Source organism: Conger conger, chromosome 12, assembly GCF_963514075.1.
Source record: "Conger conger chromosome 12, fConCon1.1, whole genome shotgun sequence".
Taxonomy (NCBI): Eukaryota; Metazoa; Chordata; class Actinopteri; order Anguilliformes; family Congridae; genus Conger; species Conger conger.
Genome location: NC_083771.1, coordinates 24,289,777 through 24,317,228, shown reverse-complemented (window position 1 = coordinate 24,317,228; position 27,452 = coordinate 24,289,777). Strand labels below are relative to the sequence as shown.

Sequence of the window (27,452 nt, the reverse complement as noted above, 5' to 3'; positions counted from 1 at the left end):
GTCTTCTGCATACCACTGCTGTAATCTGTGTTTATCTCCATTAGATCACATTCTGACATGGTCTGAATATTTGTATTAGCAAGCTGATGTACAGGTCTACATAATAAAGTGCTCAGTGAGTGTATGTTTCAGTTGAGAGGATAGTGTGGATTATCAAGTTTTAAAAGTTCAGAGTTGAAATGTATAAAACAAATTATGCTAGTTTAACAATACAGTATGACAACTACTACATATTTTAAATGTGATGTTACAAAGAAGCATGGTTTTGTTCAATGAACCAAAACATGCCTGTAACACTTGTATTTTCTCCATACATATATATATATATATATATATATATATATATATATATATATATATATATATATAATTCTGAATGCATTCCCCTCTTAATATACCACTTGCAAGAATGATCTTCTGGGAGAAAGGCTATTCTTCCAAGAGGGTTGCACTGAATTTAAAAGTGCATCATTAACAAAATGCCCTTCTGTAAATCAGTATTTAGACAGTATAGAAGTCTTCAATTTATCCTTCTCTTAGAGAGGACACGGAAACACAAGGAGAAAACCTGGAAAAGTTCCAGCTTAAACTACAAGTGAGAGCTCACATCTGTTTCCTCCCACAAGAGGACAGTGCCAGCGAAATGTAATAAAGCTATTCCTGAAGGATCTAGTTAAAAAAGATGTAAAATGTCTTCCTTTTTCTCCCAGGCCATTTACCCAATGGTAATACGAATTATTATTTTTGAAACTAACAAAACCAAACTTAACCAAAGTTAAAAATTATGATTGAAATGCATTTCTCTTTTTGTATGTAGTGCACTCTGAGATTGCAATTATATTATGCTGCAAAACCTATTAATTGCCAGGCTTTGAATGACACAGCAATTATTCAGCCAAGTATTTGCAAACATTTATCGCATGTCCTAGACAAAAGCTCCAAACTTTGTAAATGGCTTCTTTTTTTAAAAAGTAAGAAGTGCAATGAATGTAGTAATTTTAGCTTTGAGCCCAGCAGTCAATAGCAATCGGCAAGTCCTCTCCCAGACAAAAAAAATGTCAACAGGCAACTACAATGAGAAGCAATGAAGGTTATTTTCCAAATTCATGTGCAGTTTTCCATCCATAAACGCTCCATAGAATGGAGTAAAACCCACCGCTTTCTAAAATAACAGTAACTGAAGAACAGTTCTTGACCTACAACGCACTTCTGGAGCATGGCGCAGACTCCCCAAGTTATCACAAGGGCAATACCCCTGATCACCTCTTTCAATGATGCCTAATTCCAGGCCCTCACTCACAAACTTAATTGTGCATCTATTGTACTACTTCCTTCTTAAAAGAACTTACTAATGATTACATTCCTAATGACATCTCCAGCACTCTTATTACATGCCCTGATAATTCACATTATTCTTCACAGTGTAATTTTAACAGAAAAGCTCTTCATGCAGTATCGACTCAGAGTCCTGCAGCATGAGCCACCATCTCCATTTAAACTTCAATCTTTCCACAAAGCCCACAGGCCTGCTCTCTCGCCACAGAGTCCAGATAAGTTTGGTTGGATGAAGCTACAGTGTCATTGATAAACTAGCCTTGTACCTGCCTAGAACAGCCAGCTAAATCAAACTGCTATTGCTAGAGAAATGATTTTCTCTGTGCCATTGTGTCTGTTGACTTAAAGGCATAGTATGCATATGTTGCCTTGCAGTGGGCCTGTGTTTACAGTCAACAAAGCCTCCTTCTCCAATATCACAAAAAATGCTGTAAAATAAGAATGCTTTCAAAAATAGAAATGTTAATAGTTTATTTTGATCAATTAACAAAATGCATGAATCAAATCAATATTTGGTGTGACCACCCTTTGCCTTCAAAACAGCATCAATTCTTCTAGGTACACTTGCACATATTGATTTGATTTAGATTTTTCTCCTGTTCACTCACTTGATAAAATTGATAAAAAAATAAACTATTAACATTTCTATTTTTATAAGAATTCTTATTTTACAGAATTTTTTTGCCTGCCTAAAACTTTTGCACAGTACTGTATCACATTATTTTGGTTGTCACCATGAAGTAATAGCAATTCCAATTCCTGTTGGCTTGTTGGTTCGCTTTGCAGTACTTCTGCTTCATAACCACCACTATTACAGTAGCAAGCTACAACACTTCTGCTTCATAACCACCACTATTAAAGTAGTGAGCTACAACACTTCTGCTTCATAACCACCACTATTACAATAGCAGCTACAACACTTCTGCTTCATAACCACCACTATTACAGTAGCGAGCTACAACACTTCTGCTTCATAACCACCACTATTACAGTAGCAGCTACAACACTTCTGCTTCATAACCACCACTATTACAGTAGCAGCTACAACACTTCTGCTTCATAACCACCACTATTACAGTAGCAGCTACAACACTTCTGCTTCATAACCACCACTATTACAGTAGTGAGCTACAACACTTCTGCTTCATAACCACCACTATTACAGTAGCAGCTACACATTTTAGAAGAACAAACCACCACCATTACAGTAGCACATTTTAGAAGAACAAATACAGGCAGAGGAGCATTTATTCAACAAATGTGCACAAATAGAGAGCATCAGATATACCTTTGCATGGTTATTTTATAAGAAAGGAATCCTGCATAGTATGCCTAAAGGTAGATATAGGTAGATATACACTCAGTGAACACTTCATCAGGTATTTATTATTTATGACTTATTAAGTTATTTGCATTACTGTCACCTTCCTGTCAGATTCAAACAGTCTGGCCATTCTCCTCTGAGATCTCTCATTAACAAGGCATTTCTGTCAGCAGAAATGCTGCTCACTGGATGTTTATTGTTTTTCACAACATTCTCTGCAAACACTAGAGACTGTTCAGTTTCAGCAGTTTCTAAGATAATCAAACAACCCTGTCTGGCACCAACAATCATTCCACAGTCAAAGTCACTTAGATCACATTCCCCATTCTGACATTTGGTCTGAACAACAGCTAAACCTCTAGACCATGTCTGCATGCTTTTATGCATTGCGTTGCTGCCACATGATTGGCTGATTTAATATTTGCATTAACAAGTTGGTGTACAGGTCTACCTAATATTACTCACTGAGTGTATTTGAGTGAACACAATGGAAGTACAGTCTGTTGGCCCACTAGTGAACAAGTGCATTAAAATAGGTAGTAAGCTCTTATAATCAATTCATTTTTACATCCGTCATATTCCTTCAGAGATATTTTATTGACTTATAAATGTTCCTCGCTATTTAAATATCAATATGAACTCGGTAGTGGCAGAGTTACCCTGTGAACAGCACTAATGAGTGGCATAACTGTTAGCCTTTACTCTGCCAAACTTGCTAGTTGCATTTCTTCTGTTCCTGCAATTACATGTGTGTGTGTGTGTGTTTGTTCATTTTGGCTCTCCTGGTTTTCTAATTTGGAAATCTGACCTTGAACACTACATAGGGTTTCACAGACACATGCTAGATCAGAGCTTCTAGTCCTTACTGGTTATGACCAGTCATAAATCAAACCAGGCCAGGCGACATGGGAAATGATTGCATCACTCTTCTCATTTCCATCACCAGGATGTAACATTTGATATAGCTGTCAAAGTTTTCGTTAAATGTATTCGGGTTAGTGTCTTTCTTTACTATATCTTCAATTAGTTGGTATATCATATGGATCATCTCATTGTTAATATACACAGTTATGCAGGTTCAGTGTATTGTACACTTCCATAGATAACTCTGTTTAAGCAGTCAGCCATATTGTCAAGGGTGCTTTACGCCTACTCGAGGACCAAATGAATTAAAGCAGGTCAGAAGGTTAAGAGGGTAACAGGGAATTCAAACTACAAGTGCTACTTTGACCCGAGGAATTGCATACCTGCAGCTGATGATCGGAGAGAGACGGTGACAGTGGCAAGGGAAGGACACTTAGCCGTTCCAAAAAGCAGACATCTGTTGATTTTTTCAAAATATTTTAAATTCGAATTGAATTCCAGATGGAAATAACTGAATACAAATTGTGGACAGTTGAAAATGCAACACCATTTTGAACTGTTTGGCAGTATCAGGAAGAAGCAGGAGCTCTGAGTAGAATATATTTGAATAGCAACGTGGCGTTCCCAGTAGCACATCTCTACGGACGCTGTGCATCAGCGAGACAGATCATCCTGTCAGCTGGCCCTGCGGTGTGTCCTGTTAGTCAGTGACCTCCGCGGGACCGTCCCTGATGACTGCCGATGAACAGCCTCCACCAGAGCAGACTTCCAGCTCCCTACAACGCTGCTTCCACCCGCCATCTGAGACCTCTTAAATCTGCACTCAAAAACTCTGCTCTGATGAGGTCAACAGCATTCAACGGCACAGAAAGGAATTCTCGTCTTATCCTCCACTGAATGCATATGAGGAGAAAATGTTGTTTACAATGATGTTTCATGATAAAATCTAAACCAAAAATTTTCTAAAGGTACTAGGAAACCCTTATTGTATAAATCTCAGGTGTGATGTGTAACGTGATCTAGCGCAACCGTAGATGAAAATTACAGTGTTTTCTGGCTTGACCCACTGTCTTTAATGTAAATGGACCATGATTTAAAGCAAGAGTTCAAATTTTGCATTCGTTTGTCAGACTCAAATTCCTCAATATGAAAACCACCTGGCAGAACTATGCAAATGCATTATTCTCTTTTCACCTGAGGGGTGAACAGAACTGCAGTAATTAGCTCTATTCATTAGTTCATACCACGGGTAATTCATTTACACCAATGCGTCAGGATTATGAAGACTGTTCGTTGTAAGAATATTACATTGAGCAGGTGGTCAGTCATAATGATGTCAAATCTCCATCAGTTGCTGAAAGCTGGATTTCATTAAGAGTTTGAGAACGGTCTCAGTAAAGGAGGAGTTGAGAGTATGCTGTGATGAGTGTCTGTGTGGCGCAGGTGCCGACAGCCAGGTCTGGTACGAACAGCGGCACTCAGGGCAGGATTAAGATGGCCGCCATACAACCTAGGGAGGAAGGGCTATGACTGGAAGGCCTGTTCCCTTGTTGTCATGGAAGAGCAGTTTCTTCGGTTGATTGGCTGTTGGGTTTCTCCGGCTGATTGGCTGTTTCGTTTCTCCGGTTGATTGGCCGTTTGCAGCCTGTCAGCCTGGCCATTGAGAGAGACAAGCTTGCAGCCGAGCCAGTGGACTATGATGACAGGAAATATTTGTAATTTTCACAAATTCCATGGAAGACGCTGGCTGGTGGTCATAATTGATCATTTTTGATTAAAGAAAATTCTAGAATTTTCATACATTTTCATGTACTTCATGCAAACTAAGATGAAAATACTACCATGATATGCTCTGTAGATTTAGCTTGCCTATGAGCTATTACAATTACATTAATGGCATTTGGCGGACGCTCTTATCCAGAGCGATGTACAACAAGGTGCAAAGTGCATACCCATAACCAGGGGTAAGTGCGCTATTATGATATTACTGTAGAGTGACCATGTCATGATATTACTGTTGAGTGACCATGTCATGATATTACTTTAGAGTGACCAGGCCATGATATTACTATAGTGACCAGGTCATGATATTATTGTAGTGGCCAGGTCATGATATTATTGTAGAGTGACCAGGTCATGATATTACTGTAGTGACCAGGTCATGATATTATTGTAGACTGACCAAGTCATGATATCAGTGTCTTTGTATTTAATTTGGACGTATCTACACCTCACAACTTAAGAAAATTAGTTTTTGAAAGAATAGCTTTAGTTTGCTGAAAGGTTTTGCGTCCCAGGGGAATAATATCAGTTGCACGCAGGGCATAGAACATTTGAACATCAGAAACCAGCACCAATGACCCATTGATTTGTGAGCTTATCGTGTCAGAAATCAAGCCCATTTAACACATTTAGCCCATCAGCCTGTCCAAGGAACATTGACTTAAACACAGTTCAAGTACATTTTTATCCATGCTCAATGTTTCCCTGGAATTAAAATGTGTTTATGCAGTTATGCATTTCATTTAAATATAATATCAAAATATTATTTTTCAGATTGCAATTTAATTCCACTGTGATTTCATAGGCAGATGGCAATTGGAAATACAAAACATATTATGATATAAAGTTAGCAACTACTCTCACAAACAGAGACACATAGACAGACACATACACACACATCAGGCGTATGTACACACACACACACATACACAAACACACACACACAACAAGCATAAAATATTGTCATAATATTGTATAACTACATCTAGAACTACATAACAGCACATCTAAGTCTGATTTTCACAAATGCCAAATATACAGCCACAGCCAAATATGCAACACACAGCTAAACACTATCTTTAAAACAGTAATTTTGGTAAAATAGATATAGTGCTGGCCCAACACAACAACACCGATTAAAGAAGAAGAAACCAACAAATCTGTGGAGTTCAAGGACACCTGTGTGTCTTCTCATTACAGTCCATTACCTTACCGCACCGGCACTCAAAAGCTCAAAGAGAACATCAATATAATCTGTACGTACAAGGACATGCAGTGTGTTCTACCCTGTGAATGCTACACATACAGTGAGTGGGGCAGTGACACAATTTATTTTAGCTCTGTAATAAAACAATGAATAGGAGGATTAAGTGAGCTCTAATTTGAGGGCATTTCCATCCGTATCGGGTGATCCGTGTAGGAATTACATCCCTTTCATGCACAGTCCCCCATTTTAAGGGAGCAAAAGTATAATGGGATAAATTAACATAATCTGAAATAGAGTCATCATATTTAGCACTTGGTTGAAAATCCTCTGCATTCAATGACAGCCAGATGTCTGTGACCCATAGACATCGTCTCAATATGGATGCAAATACCTTCCCATTAAAACTGACAATCTGCACTTTAAAACCTCATATTCATTGTTTAATTTCAAATCTAATGTTCTGTGCTGAGCCAAAACAATAATTGTGTCACTGTCCAAACACATTTGCATTTAACTGTACGTACGTGAGCAACTACTAGAAGAGGAGTGGGTGAAACAAGTGTTCAGTCGATATAGTATATTAATTATGCTCCAAACACTATTGTTATGTATACACAAACAAGCCAGCTGGGTCTAATGAGCTGATCTGCATGGAGGCAGGCAGACAGTTTTCCCAGAGGCACTAGGAAGAGAGGATGACAAGCTTTTTTACACAGGAACTTTTCAGCGTTGTTTGCCATGCAAACCATAAAGTTTTAAAATGGCGATGCAAATCAATCGGGTCAATTTCTGCAAAATGTTTTCCCACAAACATTAAGGCCTTTAGTCAATGTCGGACATGGAGATAGATCTTATGCCAATTAATGCTCTACCCTGTTGAAAAAAAAAAACCTCAAGCTAGGTTTTGAAACAGTTGGTAGCTGGTTCAGACCAGTTCAGCCCATCTCCCAGCTTGACATAGTGTAGCTGGTTAATCAGTTCAGACCAGCTCCCAGCTTGACATAGTGTAGCTGGTTAATCAGTTCAGACCAGCTCCCAGCTTGACATAGTGTAGCTGGTTAATCAGTTCAGACCAGCTCCCAGCTTCACATAGTGTAGCTGGTTAATCAGTTCAGACCAGCTCCCAGCTTGACATAGTGTAGCTGGTTGATCAGTTCAGACCAGCTCCCAGCTCCACATGGTTTAACTGGTTGACCAGTTCCGACTAGCCGCCAGCAGGACATGGTTTGACCAGCTCATGTTTTGAAACAGCTGGTATGACCAGCTCATACTCAGCTAGTCCACCTTTATGACCAGCTTAGCTATGCTTGTTGACCAGCTCATACCCAGCTAGACTAGCTTATGACCAGCTTGAAAATTGGGCTGGTCCAGCTAGCATAACTGGATTTTACAGGTATTATAGGTAGAAGAGTGGTTGCATCATGACTGGAGGTTGATCCGTGATGCAGGTCGACACTGCTGGGTGGTACTCACTGCCCATGCGGAGGGTGATCTGGTCTCTCCGCTCCCCGTTGGGGTTCTGGAAGCAGCTGTAGAGCCCGTTGCTGCTCAGGTCCACCTCCATCAGGATCAGCCTGGGCCCGTCCTGGGCCTGTCGGGCCTTCACATCCGTGCCGTTCACCTTCCATGTGGCGGAGGCATCATCGCCCAGAGAGCCGCACTGCATGGTCACGTCACTCCCGATCTTCTCATACTGTATCCTTCCTCCTGCAAACACAACAAACAAAAAAGAGCCCTTTTACAAAACCATGAAGAGAATGCTGCACTTTCTGTTAAACACAAGCTGAAATCAAAACTCTCCTTTCCTCAGTTTAGTCAATTCTTCATAACCATATGAACACAAGTAAACAGTATTTACCCCTAAAAAACTTTGAAATTTGAATACTTTATGTGTCAAAGTATTTTTCCCATCCACTTCCTGGAAAATGAGATTTCACGTAATCGTGGGTGTATTGATTCCATTCCCCTCAAATCGATGTCCTTTTCACACTGTGGTGCACATCCTCGTTTGACGTCCCCCTCCTCATTTGATGTCAGTGGACTCGACTGCCCGCTTTCCCCCCGAAATCCCCCCAGAAAGATATGTTTCACTTGTGTCTACGTCATATCACAGAAGCCAGTGCTGCCCCAACTTCCCTTCAGCTTGTTTTTAAGTAGCAGGGGAACCGCTTTTTAATTGTTCCGAAACACATATCACTCAAAACACCGTAAAGAGATTACACATGGAAGCTGCGATAAAAATGACTTTTGTTTAACAGCTCTGTCCCACCGCTGCTCAGAAAGGTCAAAGGTCAAAGCAACACATATCCCAAAACCACTGCAGCACTGAGAACATTGGAAGAACCCTCATAAACATCCATTGTTAAGGGTCCAAGCCGGCCAAAAGCTTTCTTCCATAAAAATCCCCTTTCTTCAAAATTATGCTTGTTTCTTTGTTCTGATGTTTCGGGCTGTTCAAAATCAGTTCTCATCTGTCCATGTCATGTGCATGAATATCTGATTATTAGGTTTCCAAACAAAGACAAGGTTCTATTTAGATATTACTTTCAACCTAAGAATGCAGGGCATCACATTCTTCATTACATTACATTACATTAATGGCATTTGGCAGACGCTCTTATCCAGAGTGACACACAACAAAGTGTAAAGTGCATACCCATAAACAGGGATAAGTCTTTAAACATCTTTCCTGTTAAAGTAAATTCCAGTATGACACCAAATAAGATACAGTGGTGCCATTTGGGAAGAATTCTGTAAAAATACAAATAATCATAAAGAAAAGGTTATATTTATGTTTTAAAAAATGTCCATGGCTTTTGACGATTTTACAAAGGTAGTGTTTGATTGCACAATATGCCAGTATGAGGTTGACCTTTTGAGATAATTTAATGTTTTCATATTTCCGAATACTTTCTCTGAGATAACAAGATTCAGGTGCCCTTTGATGTGCTTTGACTGGTATCACTAGTAAACACATGCCCCTACATCCTGCTCTCTGGTATCTCTACTCGATTAAAGGCTTTTTAAAGTCATAGAAACATCCCACTGGGGATTATCAGGAAGAGGATTAAAATCCAAATAGCTTTCCCTCAACCAGCAGTGTACCTGAAAGTCCCCTAATGGAGCTTATTTAATGAAAGCATCCTCCTCTGCCCCAACCCAGCGCAGACACTGCCAAAAAACACACAGCAATTTATTATTTTTCTTTTCTAAATGTCATAGACAGCAAGCCATTTATTTGCCCTCTGCCTCCCGATTTTCATTAAGGGTCTTTCTCAGTGCGCTCACTTGTCTGAGCGTGTTGGGAAGCCGTGTGGAAGTCAGGCACAAATAAATCCATTTCCTGTTTCCCCCTGCCTTATCTCCAGCCCTGGGAGCACGGCAGCGATAGTGTGTGAAATCTCTGCGCCCGTGGCAAGCCAAGACAAACTTCAGGAACAAAACCTCGTATCTGCCACCGTCTAAAAGCTCTGAATGCCTAATGCCATAAGACTGTGTGCTGTAGCAGGTGCCACTGTTCCACCCTATCTGATCCAGGCATACTTCCCATTCAGCCGCCGAGAGTCGCTTTCCATAAGGAGTTTGAAATGAGAACAAGCGACTGTTTTTACTTTAGTTTGCCATGGGAGGACTGCGTATTATCTCCGAAAAATGGAGGGTTTCTGCTCCAGCAAAGCAACCTCCGGAAAAAGTTCCACAAAGGTTAAGCGCTCGCTAAAAACGTCTGTGTGAAGAGATTGCAGTAAAGCGTCAAGGACAGATATGCAGCTCACCTCCTACTCTTCCTCCAGAGAAGTGTGACTGACACGCCGGGGGTTTGTGTAATTGATCCTTCACATTTTCGGAGAGAAACCGCACGTAACGAGCCAGGCTCAGAAGCTAAGGGAGGGGTAGGATAGGGAACTGCACGCACTGCCTTTTACTGGAGCTGAGTTTTAGCAGCTGAGAGAGGAGCCAAATATAGACAGGAGAGAAACAGGAGGTCAGTGGTGTACACCAAAATGAAGGGAGACATCTAAACCTACTTCATGAAAATGATCAGGAGCAGGATTATCCAGCCGTGTTTGAAACCGCACAGTACTCGCACTACATTTCAATTAAAATCAGCCTGAAATTTAGTATGAGTAGTATGCAGTTTTGAACACAGACTGTAAACATCCAACACCCAATGACAGTGTGCATTAGCACCACCCAATGCAAGGGGGTTATCTCAATTGCCAGGGTGCACCTGGGCCAGGTGTGTAGTGCTGCCATCAGAATGATAGCTACTGTATGCATTACATTACATTAATGGAAACGCTCTTATCCAGACGTACAGTTGATTAGACTAAGTAGGAGACAATCCTCCCCTGGAGCAATGCAGGGTTAAGGGCCTTGCTCAAGGGCCCGACAGCTGGATCTTATTGAGGCTACACCGGGGATCGAACCACCGACCTTGCGGGTCCCAGTCATTTACCTTAACCACTATGCTACAGGCCGCCCTGTGCAGCACAGCTGTGGCCACAGAGAGTGAAAGGGAATGGAGGTGAGGATATACTGTACACAGTCTCTGCTTTCACTGACTGACTGAAGCCAGGGTAGCAACAGATACAGATACAGGGTACAGATACAGGGTACAGATATAATTATGAACTCCAAAAAAAAAGCAGGTCAAACATAATGCCAGACTGAAAATTTAAAATAAAGCTTAACAAGTGTTTTATTTTTTCTCTCATGTGGAAAGTATTAGCTTGTCTTCAGTTACTGTTAAGGTAGAAAATGTTAAGGCTCTGTTGTAATGTAGATGGCTGACTATGATCATACCCTTCTTCATCTAGGAAACATTGGCTGGTTCACTCTCAAAATGGTCAATTTAGTACCCAGTTCCCAGATCCCTGATTTGCAGCTAGCATGACTTGTCACAAATCCTGCGGGATTTGTAATGGCAGGACAGATGGAAAGCGTGACAGATAAACTAAAGTGTGGCAGAAGGCTCTCCACAAAATGGCAGGGTATTACCTTCGCTGCCACCGTGAAAAATGCTACCAACAGACAGACAGCAAGCCACTTTTAACAGATACAGTTTAAAACTGTATTTTACACATTTAACGCTGGAAATAAACAACAAAGAAACCAGGAAATGAAAATTATTCAATGTGATTTTACTTATTTATAGCAAATGCATTTACAGACTAAAGGCATCAAATACTGCCATCATCAAAGCCATTTGGAAATTTAACGTTCATGTTTAATAGAATGAATCCTTATCCAAAAGATAGAGGCTTCCAACAAACAGGTGCTCTTTGTAGACAAAGCTGGTTTCTACATCGAAGGGCTTACATTCTATTCATATGACAATTGGCCAACTTTGTCATAATTGTCAGTGAATCTACTGCACTGAATCTATTCCACAGTTGCCAAGCTGCCGGAACTGGTAATTGTAAGTTTGTTCTCCTGTTATTTTAGCGACAAGGTTGGATTTCTATACGAAATGAAAGCCGTGCTCCTGCAGCGGCCCGTGAAGGTCACCGGGATTAGAGGCGTCTGATTGATGGTGTCGTGCTGACAAAGAGAAATATCCATCCTGCATCTTCTGCCCAGTGCTTAAAGCCTTGCTCGGGGAATGTGGCTTTGTGCCTTAGGTTTATTCTCTCGCTGGGCTAAGGAAGGGTGACTCGTCTCTGACTTCCGTTTGACAGCTTTTCCCTGACACCCTGTGTTACACCTGAGGTCTAAAGGTGGGAGGTGAAAGGTCAAGACCGTGCAATTTTCCTTTTCCTGAAACCCGACAAAAAAAAATAAGGAACAGAACAGGAGTTCACACAAAGATTACACAGCCAAGGTCGGGCCCCGGCCCTCTGAGAATGCTCTCAATCCGTTTGCAGAGCGTGATAGGTTATTAATCAACATTTGTCACGGACAGAAACTTTTTATTACTACAGTGACAGAAGCAATATCTGGGGTTCTGTTCTGACTCTGTTCTGTTCTCTGGGTGATCACGGCACTACAGAGCAGCACAAGTGAATGCCTCTCCAGAGTAGTTCCAGGGGAAAATGTCTGTGTATTCATTTCTATTTCACTATTTCTGTAGTAGACACATGGGAAGGACAACAATTTTTAATTTCATCTCCCAACAATTTTTAATTTCCGGCACAGTGGCACACTGTGTAGCACCGTTGTCTCACAGTGAGAAGGTCCTGGGTTCGAATCCCAGCCAGAAACTCTCTGTGTGGAGTTTGCATGTTGTCCCCGTGTCTGTGTGGAGTTTGCATGTTCTCCCCTGTCTGTGTGGAGTTTGCATGTTCTCCCCGTGTCTGTGTGGAGTTTGCATGTTCTCCCCTGTCTGTGTGGTGTTTGCATGTTCTCCCCGTGTCTGTGTGGAGTTTGCATGTTCTCCCCGTGTCTGTGTGGGTTTCCTCCTGGAGTCTAGATTGTCCCTTGGTTGAGTTTGTGAGTGAATGGTACGTGTGCTGGAATGAATTGATGACCTGTCCAGGGTGTATTCCTGCCTGTCTCCCAATGCATGCTGGGATAGCATCCAGCAATCCCCACGACCCTGACCAGCAATAAGCGTGAACAGATAATGGATCTCACCTTTAAACCAAAACACTGTGAGTAATTAATATCACCTTTGATTGATTAGTGGGCTAACCAAGGTTACCTGTTATATAACATAAAACACACAATGCATACACACTCATATCCACTGTCTAGTGCCAAGAGGTGGTTTGTTGACATAAATAAAAGATAATTGTATGTGATGAAAATAGGTGAAACTAACCCTAATGCCATTGCAAATGTACTGTATGCATTTAGACTGTGAAGTGCCAACTTCACTGAGTGAAATTTTACAATTCGAAAGCTGACTATTTGATGATGTCCAGATGTCTGCATGTACAGATATGTTTCACATGGACATTAAAGCGACTACAAAAAAACCGTATGCATCGATGCTGAAATGTGAGGGAGACACAGTTATAATGGGTTAAATTCTCCTCTGTTATAAACAGTCTTGGCCTCAGCAGCTTCCATCACAGATTACACAGTACCCTTATCCTTCACAAGACACCCAAAGCTGTCAGGTTCATACAAGCTCACAGATGGAATTCATTGGGCAGTACACACGACACATGATTCTCCATGTTGTAGTCTATCATAGGCTAAAAGCCAGCTGCAGTTTAAACAGACCTCTGCGGCTACACAGAAATCTCTTCCATCCTGACACTGTTTGTCTACCAACACCATAAACTTAGCGCGGTGTATCGAGCCGGTGTTGAGAAGCTCACATAAATAGTAAGAAAAGGACAAGGACTGGTGACAGCAGTAGCTTGGCAGTGTAGCGTGGAGATTTAGGAAGACAGAGCACAAACCCTCTGCCCTGCACTCTCTCAAAAACAGCAAATAAGCCAATCTCAACAAGTATTTTAGTCCTATATATTTCAGACAAATACGCACACATACACAAGGTATATCTATATCTTGGCCCATTTTTGTCAATTTATGCACTGTAAAAGTAAAATAAAAGGTACATTTTAATGAGTATTGGAGTATTATATTTAGACTTAAAATCTATTCTACTACCTGTTTGCCAGATAAAACAACAATCCTGCCAATGAGGTGAGACAGTTTGATTCATTGCAAGATCTGCCTATTTTTTATTTGACAAGCAAACAATTTTTTTTAATCTCATTATCATGGAGCCCTGTGAAATTTATTTGGGTTGATGAGGGCAAAGGTGGGTCTGAATAAGTGGCCTTGGCACTTTTTTCTGTGGAACGCAACTAAGCTAGCGGGAAATATGATGGCACTCGTTCGTTTAATAAGCCAACGTCCTTGTCCTCAAACTGAAAACCCCTTGAATAGTTCCTCTGGAGTGTTGAGGAAGCAAACATGGCAGATGTACATGCAATTATTCTCATAAATCCAGAGGAAGGTTGAAGATGCACAGAACTCCCCACACATGTCTGGAAAGCTACAAGATTCCACTGTACACAAGAGAGAGAGAGAAAGAGAGAGAGACAGAGAGTGAGAGAGAGAGACAGAGAGAGTCGAAAGAGACAGAGACAGAGAGCTTTTCAGTTAGCCTACATATACAAAATGACAAAATCATTTAAAATGTATTTTTACTTATTATTTATCCAGTCATTTCAGTATGTGATGTGTTTCCGTCAGTTTCCTTTAGTGTCCATATTTGTCAGTGTACATTTTCATTCATATGACAACCGTGGTATGCTAGTTTGTAAGTTGATGTATTCTTCAAGGGTTCCAACTGTATTGCGAGGACTCTGAACCGTACTGTCCTCTAGGGTCCTCTTCACACTTGTTCCTGTGTTCGATCTGCACTTCGTCCTACGTCACTCTGGATAAGAGCTTCTGCTAAATGCCTGTAATGTAATGTAATGTGATGTGATGTGATGTAACGTAACGTAATGTAATGTAATGTAATGTAATGTAATGTAATGTAGTGTAATGACAGAGTTGTATATATTTCATAGGCAGTAAGCTAGCTGTTTGTTTGTTCCATGGCTTCTGGAGAGCGAGAGACACAAAGTTTAGTTTCCTGGACTGAAATATGAGCAGCAGGTGTGAGGGGTTTCAGCCAGGCATTCTGGGAGCCAGGGTGAGCTGAGGCGGCAGGCGAACAGGTGCGTTTTCACCTTTTCGATCTGCGCCAGGAGCTGGGCTGCGACTGCCCTCCTGGCTGGAGAGGGGGGTTCGCTCCCCCCCCCGGAGAGTTCGGACGTGATCTGGGCCGGCAGCCATTTTGGGATCAGTGCTCACGAAGCACAGCGTCACGGCAGGAGTGTACGGTCCAGTGGGAGTTTTCCGGTAGGAATACACCGTTCCGTCTTGCTGCAGTGTAGGGCAGGATCAGAACTCTGGATTTCATATGAGCCACAGTCAGGACTCAACGGAGGGGATTTGGAGAGGCACGATGTACGAGAATCTTTTTGGCCAACTGTCGAAGAGAGGCGCGGAAATGTTCGGAAAGAACAGGTGGGGACTGATCGCATGGGCCAGAACTTACAATAAATAAAACATCCACTAACACAGGAACACGATGGTTTTCCCTACAACACTGCAAGCCACGGCTGCGTGGACTGTGTAGTGCATTAGAATCTCATCCGTGACTGAAATACAATTCCACGCTCGGTCGGCTTCTGAAAAAAAAAAAAAAAACCTGCCAGGTAGCGCTTCCTACCGTTTTGTGTCCTTTTCTTTTTTTCAGCAGTCCGTTTAATTGATTACAAATCCAAAACACAAATACATTTGCACACTTCAATTTGCAGTTATTGACAAGTGGGATCTCCAGTCTTTCATAGCTGATGTGGGACTGGTGGCACAGTCAGATAAAGCACCAGCATTCACACTCCTTTGGGAAGAAACTAAATAATCAGACAAAAACAGAAAAAAGTCTGTCTTAGCAAGTGTTTTAGGCTGAAATGTATTTTTTTTCTCCAGTAGAAAAACATAGCTTGTTATAAGGTACTCTCTGCTTGTCAAGTGAAATGTTCTAACCCAATTGGCAAATCATGAAATGAGTCTACTGTCTCACCTCTTATTTAGGTAAAAATGAGACAACAATACTCATTACAATTGACTTCGTTTCTGGAATTGCTGTCCAAAAATCGACAAAATAGGCCAAGATATAAATATACACTCATTGAGCGCTTTATTAAGTATCTATTAGATTCTTTTGTAGACTGCTACTGCTGTAGTACTGGATACTGCTTATCGTAGAGTTATGATGTGTTGTGTGTTCAGAGATGCTCTACTGTTATGCAGAAGATGTAATGTGCGCTTATTCACCTTCCTGTCAGCTTTGACCAGTCTGACCAGTCTCCTCTGACATCTCTCATTAACACGGCATTATTGCTGTGCTGCTGTTGCTCACTGGATTTTTTGCAAACTCTAGAGACTAGTCTGTGTGAAAATCCCAGGAAATCAGCAGTTTCTGAGATACTCAAACCACCCTGTCTGCCACCAACAATCATTCCATGGTCAAAGTCCCCATTCTGATGTTTGATGTGAACATTAACTGAAGCTCCTGACCCATAACTACATGATTGTATGCATTGCACTGCTGCCAAACAATTCGCTGATTAGATAATCACATGAATAAGTAGGTATAATAAAGTAAAAATGCTCCTAATGAAGTGCTTGGTGAGTGTATATTGTGTGCATGCATGTGTGGGTGTGCGTGGTGTGTGTTAGTGTACTTGCTTCCGTGTGTGTGTGCGTGGTTTGTGTGAGCGTACTTGCTTGCGTGAGTGTGTGCATGGTGTGTGTGTATGTGTACTTGCTTGCGTGTGTGTGTGTTATTCTGGATGCACATCACAGTGTCTTAATGGACTGTAATGATTTTCTTGTCTAGACAAACTCTTGCTGCCTCTCCTCCATCTCCTGATCTGGAGCCTGAAGCCCTGGAGCCCTGAAGCCCTAGAGCCCTGGAGGCCTGAAGCCCTGGAGCCTGGAGCCCTGAAGCTAGGTGGTATGTCCCACAGACCAGAGGAGCTGTTGTACGAACAGGAAAAAATGGGGCCAGAGACCAGGGGGACAAAGGCAAGGGGAGTGAGTGGGTGGAGGCATAAGACGAGGGGAGTGAGCGGGTGGAGGCGTAAGACCAGGGGAGTGAGTGGGTGGAGGCATAAGACCAGGGGAGTGAGTGGGTGGAGGCATAAGACCAGGGGAGTGAGTGGGTGGAGGCATAAGACCAGGGGAGTGAGCGGGTGGAGGCGTAAGACCAGGGGAGTGAGTGGGTGGAGGCATAAGACCAGGGGAGTGAGTGGGTGGATGCATAAGACCAGGGGAGTGAGTGGGTGGAGGCATAAGACCAGGGGAGTGAGCGGGTGGAGGCGTAAGACCAGGGGAGTGAGTGGGTAGAGGCATAAGACCAGGGGAGTGAGCGGGTGGAGGTGTAAGACCAGGGGAGTGAGTGAGTGGAGGCGTAAGACCAGGGGAGTGAGCAGGTGGAGGCGTAAGACCAGGGGAGTGAGTGGGTGGAGGGGTAAGACCAGGGGAGTGAGTGGGTGGAGGCATAAGACGAGGGGAGTGAGCGGGTGGAGGCGTAAGACCAGGGGAGTGAGTGGGTGGAGGCATAAGACCAGGGGAGTGAGTGGGTGGAGGCATAAGACCAGGGGAGTGAGTGGGTGGAGGCATAAGACCAGGGGAGTGAGCAGGTGGAGGCGTAAGACCAGGGGAGTGAGTGGGTGGAGGCGTAAGACCAGGGGAGTGAGTGGACTGCACTGTACTTCCTGTGGGGAGACTGTGCTGTACTTCCTGTGAGAGACTGCACTGTACTTCCTGTGGGGAGACTGTGCTGTACTTCCTGTGAGAGACTGCACTGTACTTCCTGTGGGGAGACTGTGCTGTACTTCCTGTGAGAGACTGCACTGTACTTCCTGTGGGGAGACTGTGCTGTACTTCCTGTGAGAGACAGCACTGTACTTCCTGTGGGGAGACTGCAGTCACACGCAGCACTTCCTGAGCAGTCACTTGTGAAGGTTACAGTGATGGAAGGTGAGCAATCACTTCGACGTCTGCCTTGTGTTCCCTGCTAATGAGCCCGCAGAACACCTTTCATTCTCCAGGCCTCCATGGCAACCCTCCATCTACCAGACCCCCCCCCCCACACACACACACACACACACACCTCTCCTCCAAGCCTGGGTCATTTCTCCAAGCAGCAGCCGGGCCAATCTACTGCCACCAGAGCCAATTCTCCACCTCGCCAGAAAACTGGGTAATTAACAACCGCTAATGCAGATCCCGCTATCCTCACGGGCGGTGAGGTACCTACAGACACCATCGCTCAGGAGAACAGCCTGCACTCAGACTGTTTTTCTCTTTTTTTCCCTCATTTTTTTGCCTGTTATTATTTGTCTGGAAATGTGCAGCGTGTCCTTGAGTGGTGTTTGTATAACGTTGCTGCGGAAGGGAGATTGGGGGAAAAACATTTTGCATCTTTAATGCAACCAAACATTTTTTTTCACTTCCTTGTATATTGTAGGAAAACACTTTTGGTCTGTAATAATATAATAAAATAAAATGTAAATGTAATGTAATGTAATAAAACAGTAATAATATTTGCCCATCAATGTCAACTTGACAGTGTAAAAAAAAAAAAAAACAACAACAAAGGGTCGATGCACAGTCACATCTAAGGGATGTAGAAAAAAAGACTTGACACCTGCCAGTTTATCTGTCCTGTTTACCTGCGAGTCATTGTTGTCTTCGGTGTAGAGAAAGTACACAGGTGCACGTTTAGAAAGAGAGGCTCCCGTACGGGAGATGGGAGGGGACACTTTGACCCCCCACCCCAAAATGGAGGCTGGAACCCTGGCATCCAGAGCGAAGCCCCATCTGCTTCTGCTCGCCCAGAGCTCCTCTGCCCCTTCGTCTGTTTCCCGCAGAGATTCGCTGTCGTTTCGAGCGGGGCTCTGTTCCAGACACACAGAAGCCGGTAGAGGGCTTTGTGTCCGCTGAAGAGCCACGTTAGAATCACAATAGCCTTCCCTAATGACCACTTCCGTGGCCCGGTCTCCCAGCACACCCACAAACAGTCTGGCTCTAGCGGGTTCATGCTCAGGAAAGAGAGGCCCATCCCATAAAGCAGGACCCATATAAACCACAGTGTAGCATTTCACGAAGGGCGTGATTGAATCAGAATCCACAAAATGACCAGCGGTAACCTGGTACAGCTGAAAATGATGGCCACACAGCGGCTGTTTGTTATGTTCTAGTGCAAAGGTTAGCAGCGCTCATGCTAGGTGAATATTTTATGATGAAGGAAGGCTAGAGGGCGACTGTCATACTGAAAGGACATTTGCCCTGGTCCTTCTCTCCTGCCCCTAATTGCTAGGAAACATCTGGGCTGATAACAGTTTGTGGGAAAGACGGAGGGGTGGGGGGGGGGGGGATAGATTTATATGTTTGGAGCTGCTATAAAAAGGAAATACTGTGCAACTGATATTTGTGGGTACAGTCATTGTCAGTGCACTGAATTCAGCCTCTCTGGTAGTTCACTATCTGAAGGTCTCTTCACACTGAAACCTTATCACCCCAATACCAGGAATGGAAAACTGTGCGTCATGGTCAGTTTTACCTCAAAAAAAAAAAAACGGAGTCTCTAGCCAATAGGCCTGTATTTACGTGATGGATTATTATTATGGATGGGTTATTATATTATTATTCAGACAATACAATACTTCCATCCATCCAATAACTTCACACTGGCAGAACTATTACCACACTATTACCAGCAATACAATGCTGGCAAATTGATAAGGAGAGGTATGTCAACAAACTGGAAAGAATCAGCATAAGATACTGTACATGGTTATGCCCAAAACTATAGGCTACATACACCGCCAAAAGAACTAAAGAGCATGAATTATTTTAGTCTTATATTTAGACTTAAATTCTTACTTTTATTACTTTTTTGTTAAATAATACAAATATATTTCCAATCAGGTGAGCCAGTTTTACTCATTTCAAGATTTGACAATTGGATAAGAAAATTTCACTTGTCAAGCAAACAGTAACTTAAAACAAGCTAATCGGAGAGGGAAAAAAAGAAAAGATTTTGAGTTTCATTACAAGACTAAAGACTAAAACACTTGTTAAGACAGATGCCTTTTGCATTGTAGTATAAGAGAAGATATTAGACACAGAATGTCTATCACTGAAAACACATAGCCTCTAGGAATCTGGAGTATGCACTGCAAAAATGACAAGCGTTTCTTGCCTGTAATAAGACTTACTAAGATCTTATTTTTTCCCTCAAGTAGAAAATATTAGCTTGTTTTAAGTTACTGTTTGCTTGACAAATGACAACCGCATTGCCAAATCTTGAAATTAGTCTACTGTCTCACCTCAAAGGCAGGTTATTTTGTCTCATTTAGAAGAAAGTCCAAATAGAAGACAAGGATACTTGCTAAGACTGACTTATTTTGCAGTGTGACTACAAAGGGCCAGTTCTGCAGTGACCTGAAGAGACCTGGCTGGCGCAGCCCCAGTCCAGCCTGCTGGGACACAAGGGCACGTTATGCTAATGATGGAGTCAAGGCTCAAACAGGCAGCATCTGGGTCGAGGGGCTTAGCTTGCATTCGCAGTGTGGTCTTTAATGGACGACAGTAAGTATCTGATTATTTTGCTCTGGTGTCACTTATTGGTTTATACAGCAGTGGCGGCAGCTAGTTATGATGGGCCCCAGTGCAAGATTTTTTTATGGGCCCTTCCTCTGACAAAAAATTCCAATCAAGACACAAGCACACGCACGTAAACACATATAACCTATGCACACACACACACACACACACACACACACACACACACACACAACACCATTAGACAGATATTTTAGAGACAATACTTTGGATACTATATTATTTACAACCTACTCACACCTGGACACACTTACTGCACAATAACCTACTCACACCTAGACACACTGCACAATAACCTACTCACACCTAGACACACTTACTGCACAATAACCTACTCACTCCTAGACACACTTACTGCACAATAACCTACTCACACCTAGACACACTGCACAATAACCTACTCACACCTAGACACACTTACTGCACAATAACCTACTCACACCTAGACACACTTACTGCACAATAACCTACTCACACCTAGACACACTGCACAATAACCTACTCACACCTAGACACACTTACTGCACAATAATCTACTCACACCTAGACACACTGCACAATAACCTACTCACACCTAGACACCCTTACTGCACAATAACCTACTCACACTTTGACACACTTACTGCACAATAACCTACTCACACCTAGACACACTTACTGGACAATAACCTACTCACACCTAGACACACTTACTGCACAATAACCCACTCACATCTAGACACACTGCACAATAATCTACTCACACCTAGACACACTGCACAATAATCTCCTCACACCTAGACACACTGCACAATAACCTACTCACACCTAGACACACTGAACAATAACCTACTCACACCTAGACACACTGAACAATAACCTACTCACACCTAGACACACTTACTGCACAATAATCTACTCACACCCAGACACACTGCACAATAACCTACTCACACCTAGACACACTTACTGCACAATAACCTACTCACACCTAGACACACTGCACAATAACCTACTCACACCTAGACACACTGCACAATAACCTACTCACACCTAGACATACTGCACAATAACCTACTCACACCTAGACACACTTACTGCACAATAACCTACTCACACCCAGACACACTTACTGCACAATAACCTACTCACACCTAGACACACTTACTGCACAATAACCTACTCACACCTAGACACACTGCACAATAACCTACTCACACCTAGACACACTGCACAATAACCTACTCACACCTAGACACACTGCACAATAACCTACTCACACCTAGACACACTTACTGCACAATAACCTACTCACTCCTAGACACACTTACTGCACAATAATCTACTCACACCCAGACACACTGCACAATAACCTACTCACACCTAGACACACTTACTGCACAATAACCTACTCACACCTAGACACACTGCACAATAACCTACTCACACCTAGACACACTGCACAATAATCTACTCACACCTAGACACACTGAACAATAACCTACTCACACCTAGACACACTTACTGCACAATAATCTACTCACACTTACTGCACAATAACCTACTCACACCTAGACACACTGCACAATAACCCACTCAAATCTAGAAACACTGCACAATAACCTATTCACACCTAGACACACTTACTGCACAATAACCTACTCACACCTAGACACACTTACTGCACAATAACCTACTCACACCTAGACACACTGCACAATAACCTACTCACACCTAGACACACTTACTGCACAATAACCTACTCACACGTAGACACACTGCACAATAACCTACTCACACCTAGACACACTGCACAATAACCTACTCACATCTAGACACACTGCACAATAACCTACTCACACCAAGACACACTTACTGAACAATAACCTACTCACACCTAGACACACTTACTGCACAATAACCTATTCACACCTAGACACACTGCACAATAATCTACTCACACCTAGACACACTGCACAATAACCTACTCACACCTAGACACACTGCACAATAACCCACTCAAATCTAGAAACACTGCACAATAACCTATTCACACCTAGACACACTTACTGCACAATAACCTACTCACACCTAGACACACTGCACAATAATCTACTCACACCTAGACACACTGCACAATAACCTACTCACACCTAGACACACTGCACAATAACCCACTCAAATCTAGAAACACTGCACAATAACCGACTCACATCTAGACACATTGACTGCACAATAACCTACTCACATTATGGCACAGATGCATCTGTACTGAAACAAGCTCTAGTCATCTGGACTTCCTGATGAGGACGAGCTGGCAAGGTGCTAATTGTTCGATGAGTATGAAGAACAGAGACCCTTGAGAACCTACTACCTTCACAGAAATGTACAATCAGCCCCTTTAACCTATATACGGTAGCTCATTCTACGCATATCCTGCTGTAATACGGGGTCCTAACGCACAAACAAATGTGCAATGTAATACGATAATCTTTTCATCATAAGGAAATCCTTTATTAAGGAGATAACCAGGTGGAGAAGTTGTAGGAAAGACTCCTATAATGTTAGGTGGGTAAGATAGGTAAGATTTTTGTGTTAAAACATTGTTACAATACCATTGTAAATCCCTTCCTATCATAAAAAAAGGCTCACTGACATGCTGACGCACCCTCTGCCTTAAATTCAAGTTTCAAAATATACATTTGACGGACCAACACTCTTTACCAAAACACTGTATAGCTGTACAATGTAAAATTGGTTCTAATGGCATTTCAATGTCAGCATGTTCACAGAGAAGGGGGAGGGATAAACAGTGTTGTGGTTTGAGGGTGTTTGTTGCTGCAATTCCTCTCTTGACCATTAGAAGTCCGAAATGACCGATTGTACCTTTAAACTGACATGAATAAGTGGGATGATGGAAAACTACAGGCATGTGTAGTAGTATTGGGAAGCAAAGACATCTATCATCTCGTTACATTACATTACATTATTGGCATTTGGCAGACGCTCTTATCCAGAGCGACATACAGTTGATTAGACTAAGCAGGAAACAATCCTCCCCTGGAGCAATGCAGGGTTAAAGGCCTTGCTCAAGGGCCCAACGGCTGTGCGGATGTTCCTGTGGCTACACCGGGATTAGAACCACCAACCTTGCCTGTTCCAGTCCTTTACCTTAACCACTACGCTACAGGCCACCCTACACCGACCTCAAACCACAACACTGTTTATCCCTCCCCCGTCATACAGGGTCTATGAAAACTTGTGTGTGCCCAAGTGTCAAACATTGTCCTCTTTCCTCCCAATTCATATATTTCAGCAGGCTCAAGACTTACAGCCATTTCAAGGTTCAGGAGCTTGGAGGAGGGGCGTTTTGGATCCCATATATGGAGGCTGCAGCCACTAAAACTAGTTTTTCATGTCAGAAACTGTGCTGGGAGATAGCCATAGACTTGGCCAGCAGCCAGATCTGTAATAAAACACTGTAGTAAAACTCTGTATCACTCCCACATTTTATGTTTGTAGAGATAGAGAGTGTGTCCCTCCTTTACCTCAAAACTTCAACCTTCAAAAAAAGATTCTTCACAGCAAATCTGACTGGACAAATCTGACCAAACCACTGTTCGAGAGTGATGCTTTTTCATTCTGATAAAGAGCTCATTAGAATCTCGATTTCTGCAAGGGATTTAAAAAGTGGAGAATTTATTAATATTTTCTTGAACATTTTGGCTGCATTGCTTGTATTAGCAATGGACTACTGCTAATCAATACATGTCAGAAAATAATTATACACCTTAACTTTTTTTACGCTATAAAAGACATGTTGGACCAACACCACTGTATACAGCTCAGGTTAAATGCAGAGAAAGTCTCAAACTAGACATCACTGTAAGAGATAGACCATTATGCTAGCCCAACGGGATATTACAATATGTGGTACTTACACACTTACACACATACACATACACATACCTGAGCAGATGCAACCATACATACATACACACACGCTTACACACATACACAGATACACATGCATGTGCAAACAAACATGCATACATACACCCACACACAAACACACACACATACCCGCGCACATGCAACCATACATACACACACTCTTACACACATACACACACATACACATGCATGTGCAAACAAACATGCACACATACATGCGCACACATACACACACACATACACGCGCACATGCAACCATTCATACAAACACACTTACACACAAATACACACATACCCACGTACATGTAACCATAAATGCACGCACACTTACACACTCACACACATACACACACAGACACACATGCACATGCAAACATACATGCACAGATACACACACACACATACATGCACACATGCAACCATACATACACACACACATACACACACACATGTAACCATACATGAACGCATACACGCACACTTACACACACACACACACACAAACAAAACCACACAGGCGCTACAAAAACAAAAAAACAAGACAATCTCAATCTCAACAAGTATTTTAGTCGTATACTCAGACTTTAAATCTTATTTCTATTGTGTCTTTGCTGCAGTAAATTATACAATGCCAATGAAGAGAGAGAGTTTGACTCATTCCAAGATTTGCCAAAGGGGTAAGAAAATGTAACTTGTCAAGCAAACAAACTAATCTTTTCTAATTGAGTGATAGGATTTTAAGACTAAAACACTTTTTGCAGTGAGGTGTAATCCTAACACATATGTACATACCCCATCCTTCCTCTCCAATGGTTGAAGTCTATCGTTCCCAACCATGTTCACTGGCCCGATTCCCAGACCTTTGAGCTCACAGAAATCTCTGGCTCTGAGATCACTTCCAGCGATCGCCAACACACAGCCCAGACCTCTGAGCTCACAGAGATCTCTGGCTCTGAGATCACTTCCAGCGATCGCCAAAACACAGCCCAGACCTCTGAGCTCACAGAGATCTCTGGCTCTGAGTTCACCTCCACACCTCTGAGCTCACAGAAATCTCTGGCTCTGAGTTCACCTCCACACCTCTGAGCTCACAGAAATCTCTGGCTCTGAGTTCACCTCCACACCTCTGAGCTCACAGAAATCTCTGGCTCTGAGTTCACCTCCACACTTCTGAGCTCACAGAAATCTCTGGCTCTGAGTTCACCTCCACACCTCTGAGCTCACAGAAATCTCTGGCTCTGAGTTCACCTCCACACCTCTGAGCTCACAGAAATCTCTGGCTCTGAGTTCACCTCCACACCTCTGAGCTCACAGAAATCTCTGGCTCTGAGTTCACCTCCACACCTCTGAGCTCACAGAAATCTCTGGCCATGAGATCACCTCCAGGGATCGGCAACACACTGACCCAGTGTCTGCTATGGCGTGTCTTCATCACAATAGGCTGATACTGTCTCTGGCTCATTAGCACCGCCTTATTTCCAAGATGGCCATCTCAGCCATCTACAACATTGGCAATTGAAGTTCCTCGTTATAGCCCATTGCCAAGATGAACCAACCTGAAAAGCTTGGCGTCGGACATAAGCAGTCTGTGCACAGAAAGCTGGTGGATTTCTATTCCTGCTTATTTGTCGAAATTAGTCATATTTCAGTCAAATCAACCCTCTTAAAGAATCATGCTTTACATCCTGGACAGACCCTTTACTTCTGGATGGAAGTGTAAAGAGAGAGATATTGCCTGAGTCTGAGGTGGGATTTGTACCCCAGCTCATATCATATCTGTTAAAGACAAAATGGCCTCTCGCCAAGGGCAACAACGTTCTTTACAATTTGAGGGTTAAATCATCAGGGAGCGTTGTCAGGAATGGCTACGAGCCTTCACTTCCCTAGCAAACTAGCCGAGCTAAACCTGCGACAGAAGCATGTGAGGGTTCCACAGACACAAACAGCACAAAACCTCACATTACAAAGAACATTTGTGTGTGTGTGTGTGTGTGTGTATGTTAGTGTCTGTGTGCATGAATGTGTGTGTGTGCGTGTGTGTGTGTGAGTGTGTGAGTGTGTGTGTGTGCATGTGAGCATGTGTGTGTGTGCGTGCGTGTGTGTGTGAGTGTGTGTGTGCGTGTGCATGTGAGCATGTGTGCGTGCCTGTGTGTGTTGGTGTCTGTGTGTGTGTGTGTGTGTGTATTGGTGTCTATGTGCATGTGAGCATGTGTGTGTGTGTGTGTGCGTGTGTATTGGTGTCTGTGAGCATGTGAGTATGTGTGCATTTGTGTGTTGGTGCGTGTGAGCATGTGTGCAAGTGTGTGTGTGCGTGTATGTGTGTGTGTGTTGGTGTCTGTGTGTGTGTGTGTGTGTATGTATGTGTGTGTTGGTGTGTGTGTGTGTATCTGTGTGTGCATGCGTGTGTTGGTGTGTGTGTGTGTGTGTGTGCGTGCATGTGTGTGTGCGTGCGTGCGTGCGTGTGTGTGTGTGTGCATGTTAGCATGCATGTGTGTGTGTGTATGTGAGCATGCATGTGTGTGTGTGTGTGTGTGTGTGTGTGTGTGTGTGTGTGTGTGTATTGGAGCCATGAATATGCTCAAATGAATGCAGGATTGCACAATTACACTAGCAGTACAAGAGAAGCGTTGCCTGCACTGAATTTAAATCCATAAATACTTTTTGTCATATAATGGCTAAAATGATGACACACACAGAGGCCCAATAAACGAATGCTCTCCTTAGGGAAGCAGAAGTTAGCTGTGTAATTACAAAAAAAAGAAAGGTTGCTGGACCATAGTTTGAGAAATTCCTCAAGAGATTATCCAATACATGAGGGATTAAGTTCAGAAGCCCCTTTAAGTCGTGAATCATGGCGTC

The 27,452-nt window shown here is 42.7% G+C and overlaps 1 protein-coding gene across 1 annotated transcript in view; it reads right to left on the bottom strand.

Moving 5' to 3' along the window:
* Positions 1-27,452, bottom strand: part of cntfr (ciliary neurotrophic factor receptor) — a 221,851-nt gene that overhangs the window by 81,065 nt on the left and 113,334 nt on the right. Inside the window, exon 3 of the mRNA XM_061215585.1 lies at positions 7,986-8,219. Coding sequence (XP_061071569.1) covers positions 7,986-8,219 — 234 coding nt within the window. The remainder of the gene's footprint in view (positions 1-7,985; positions 8,220-27,452) is intronic.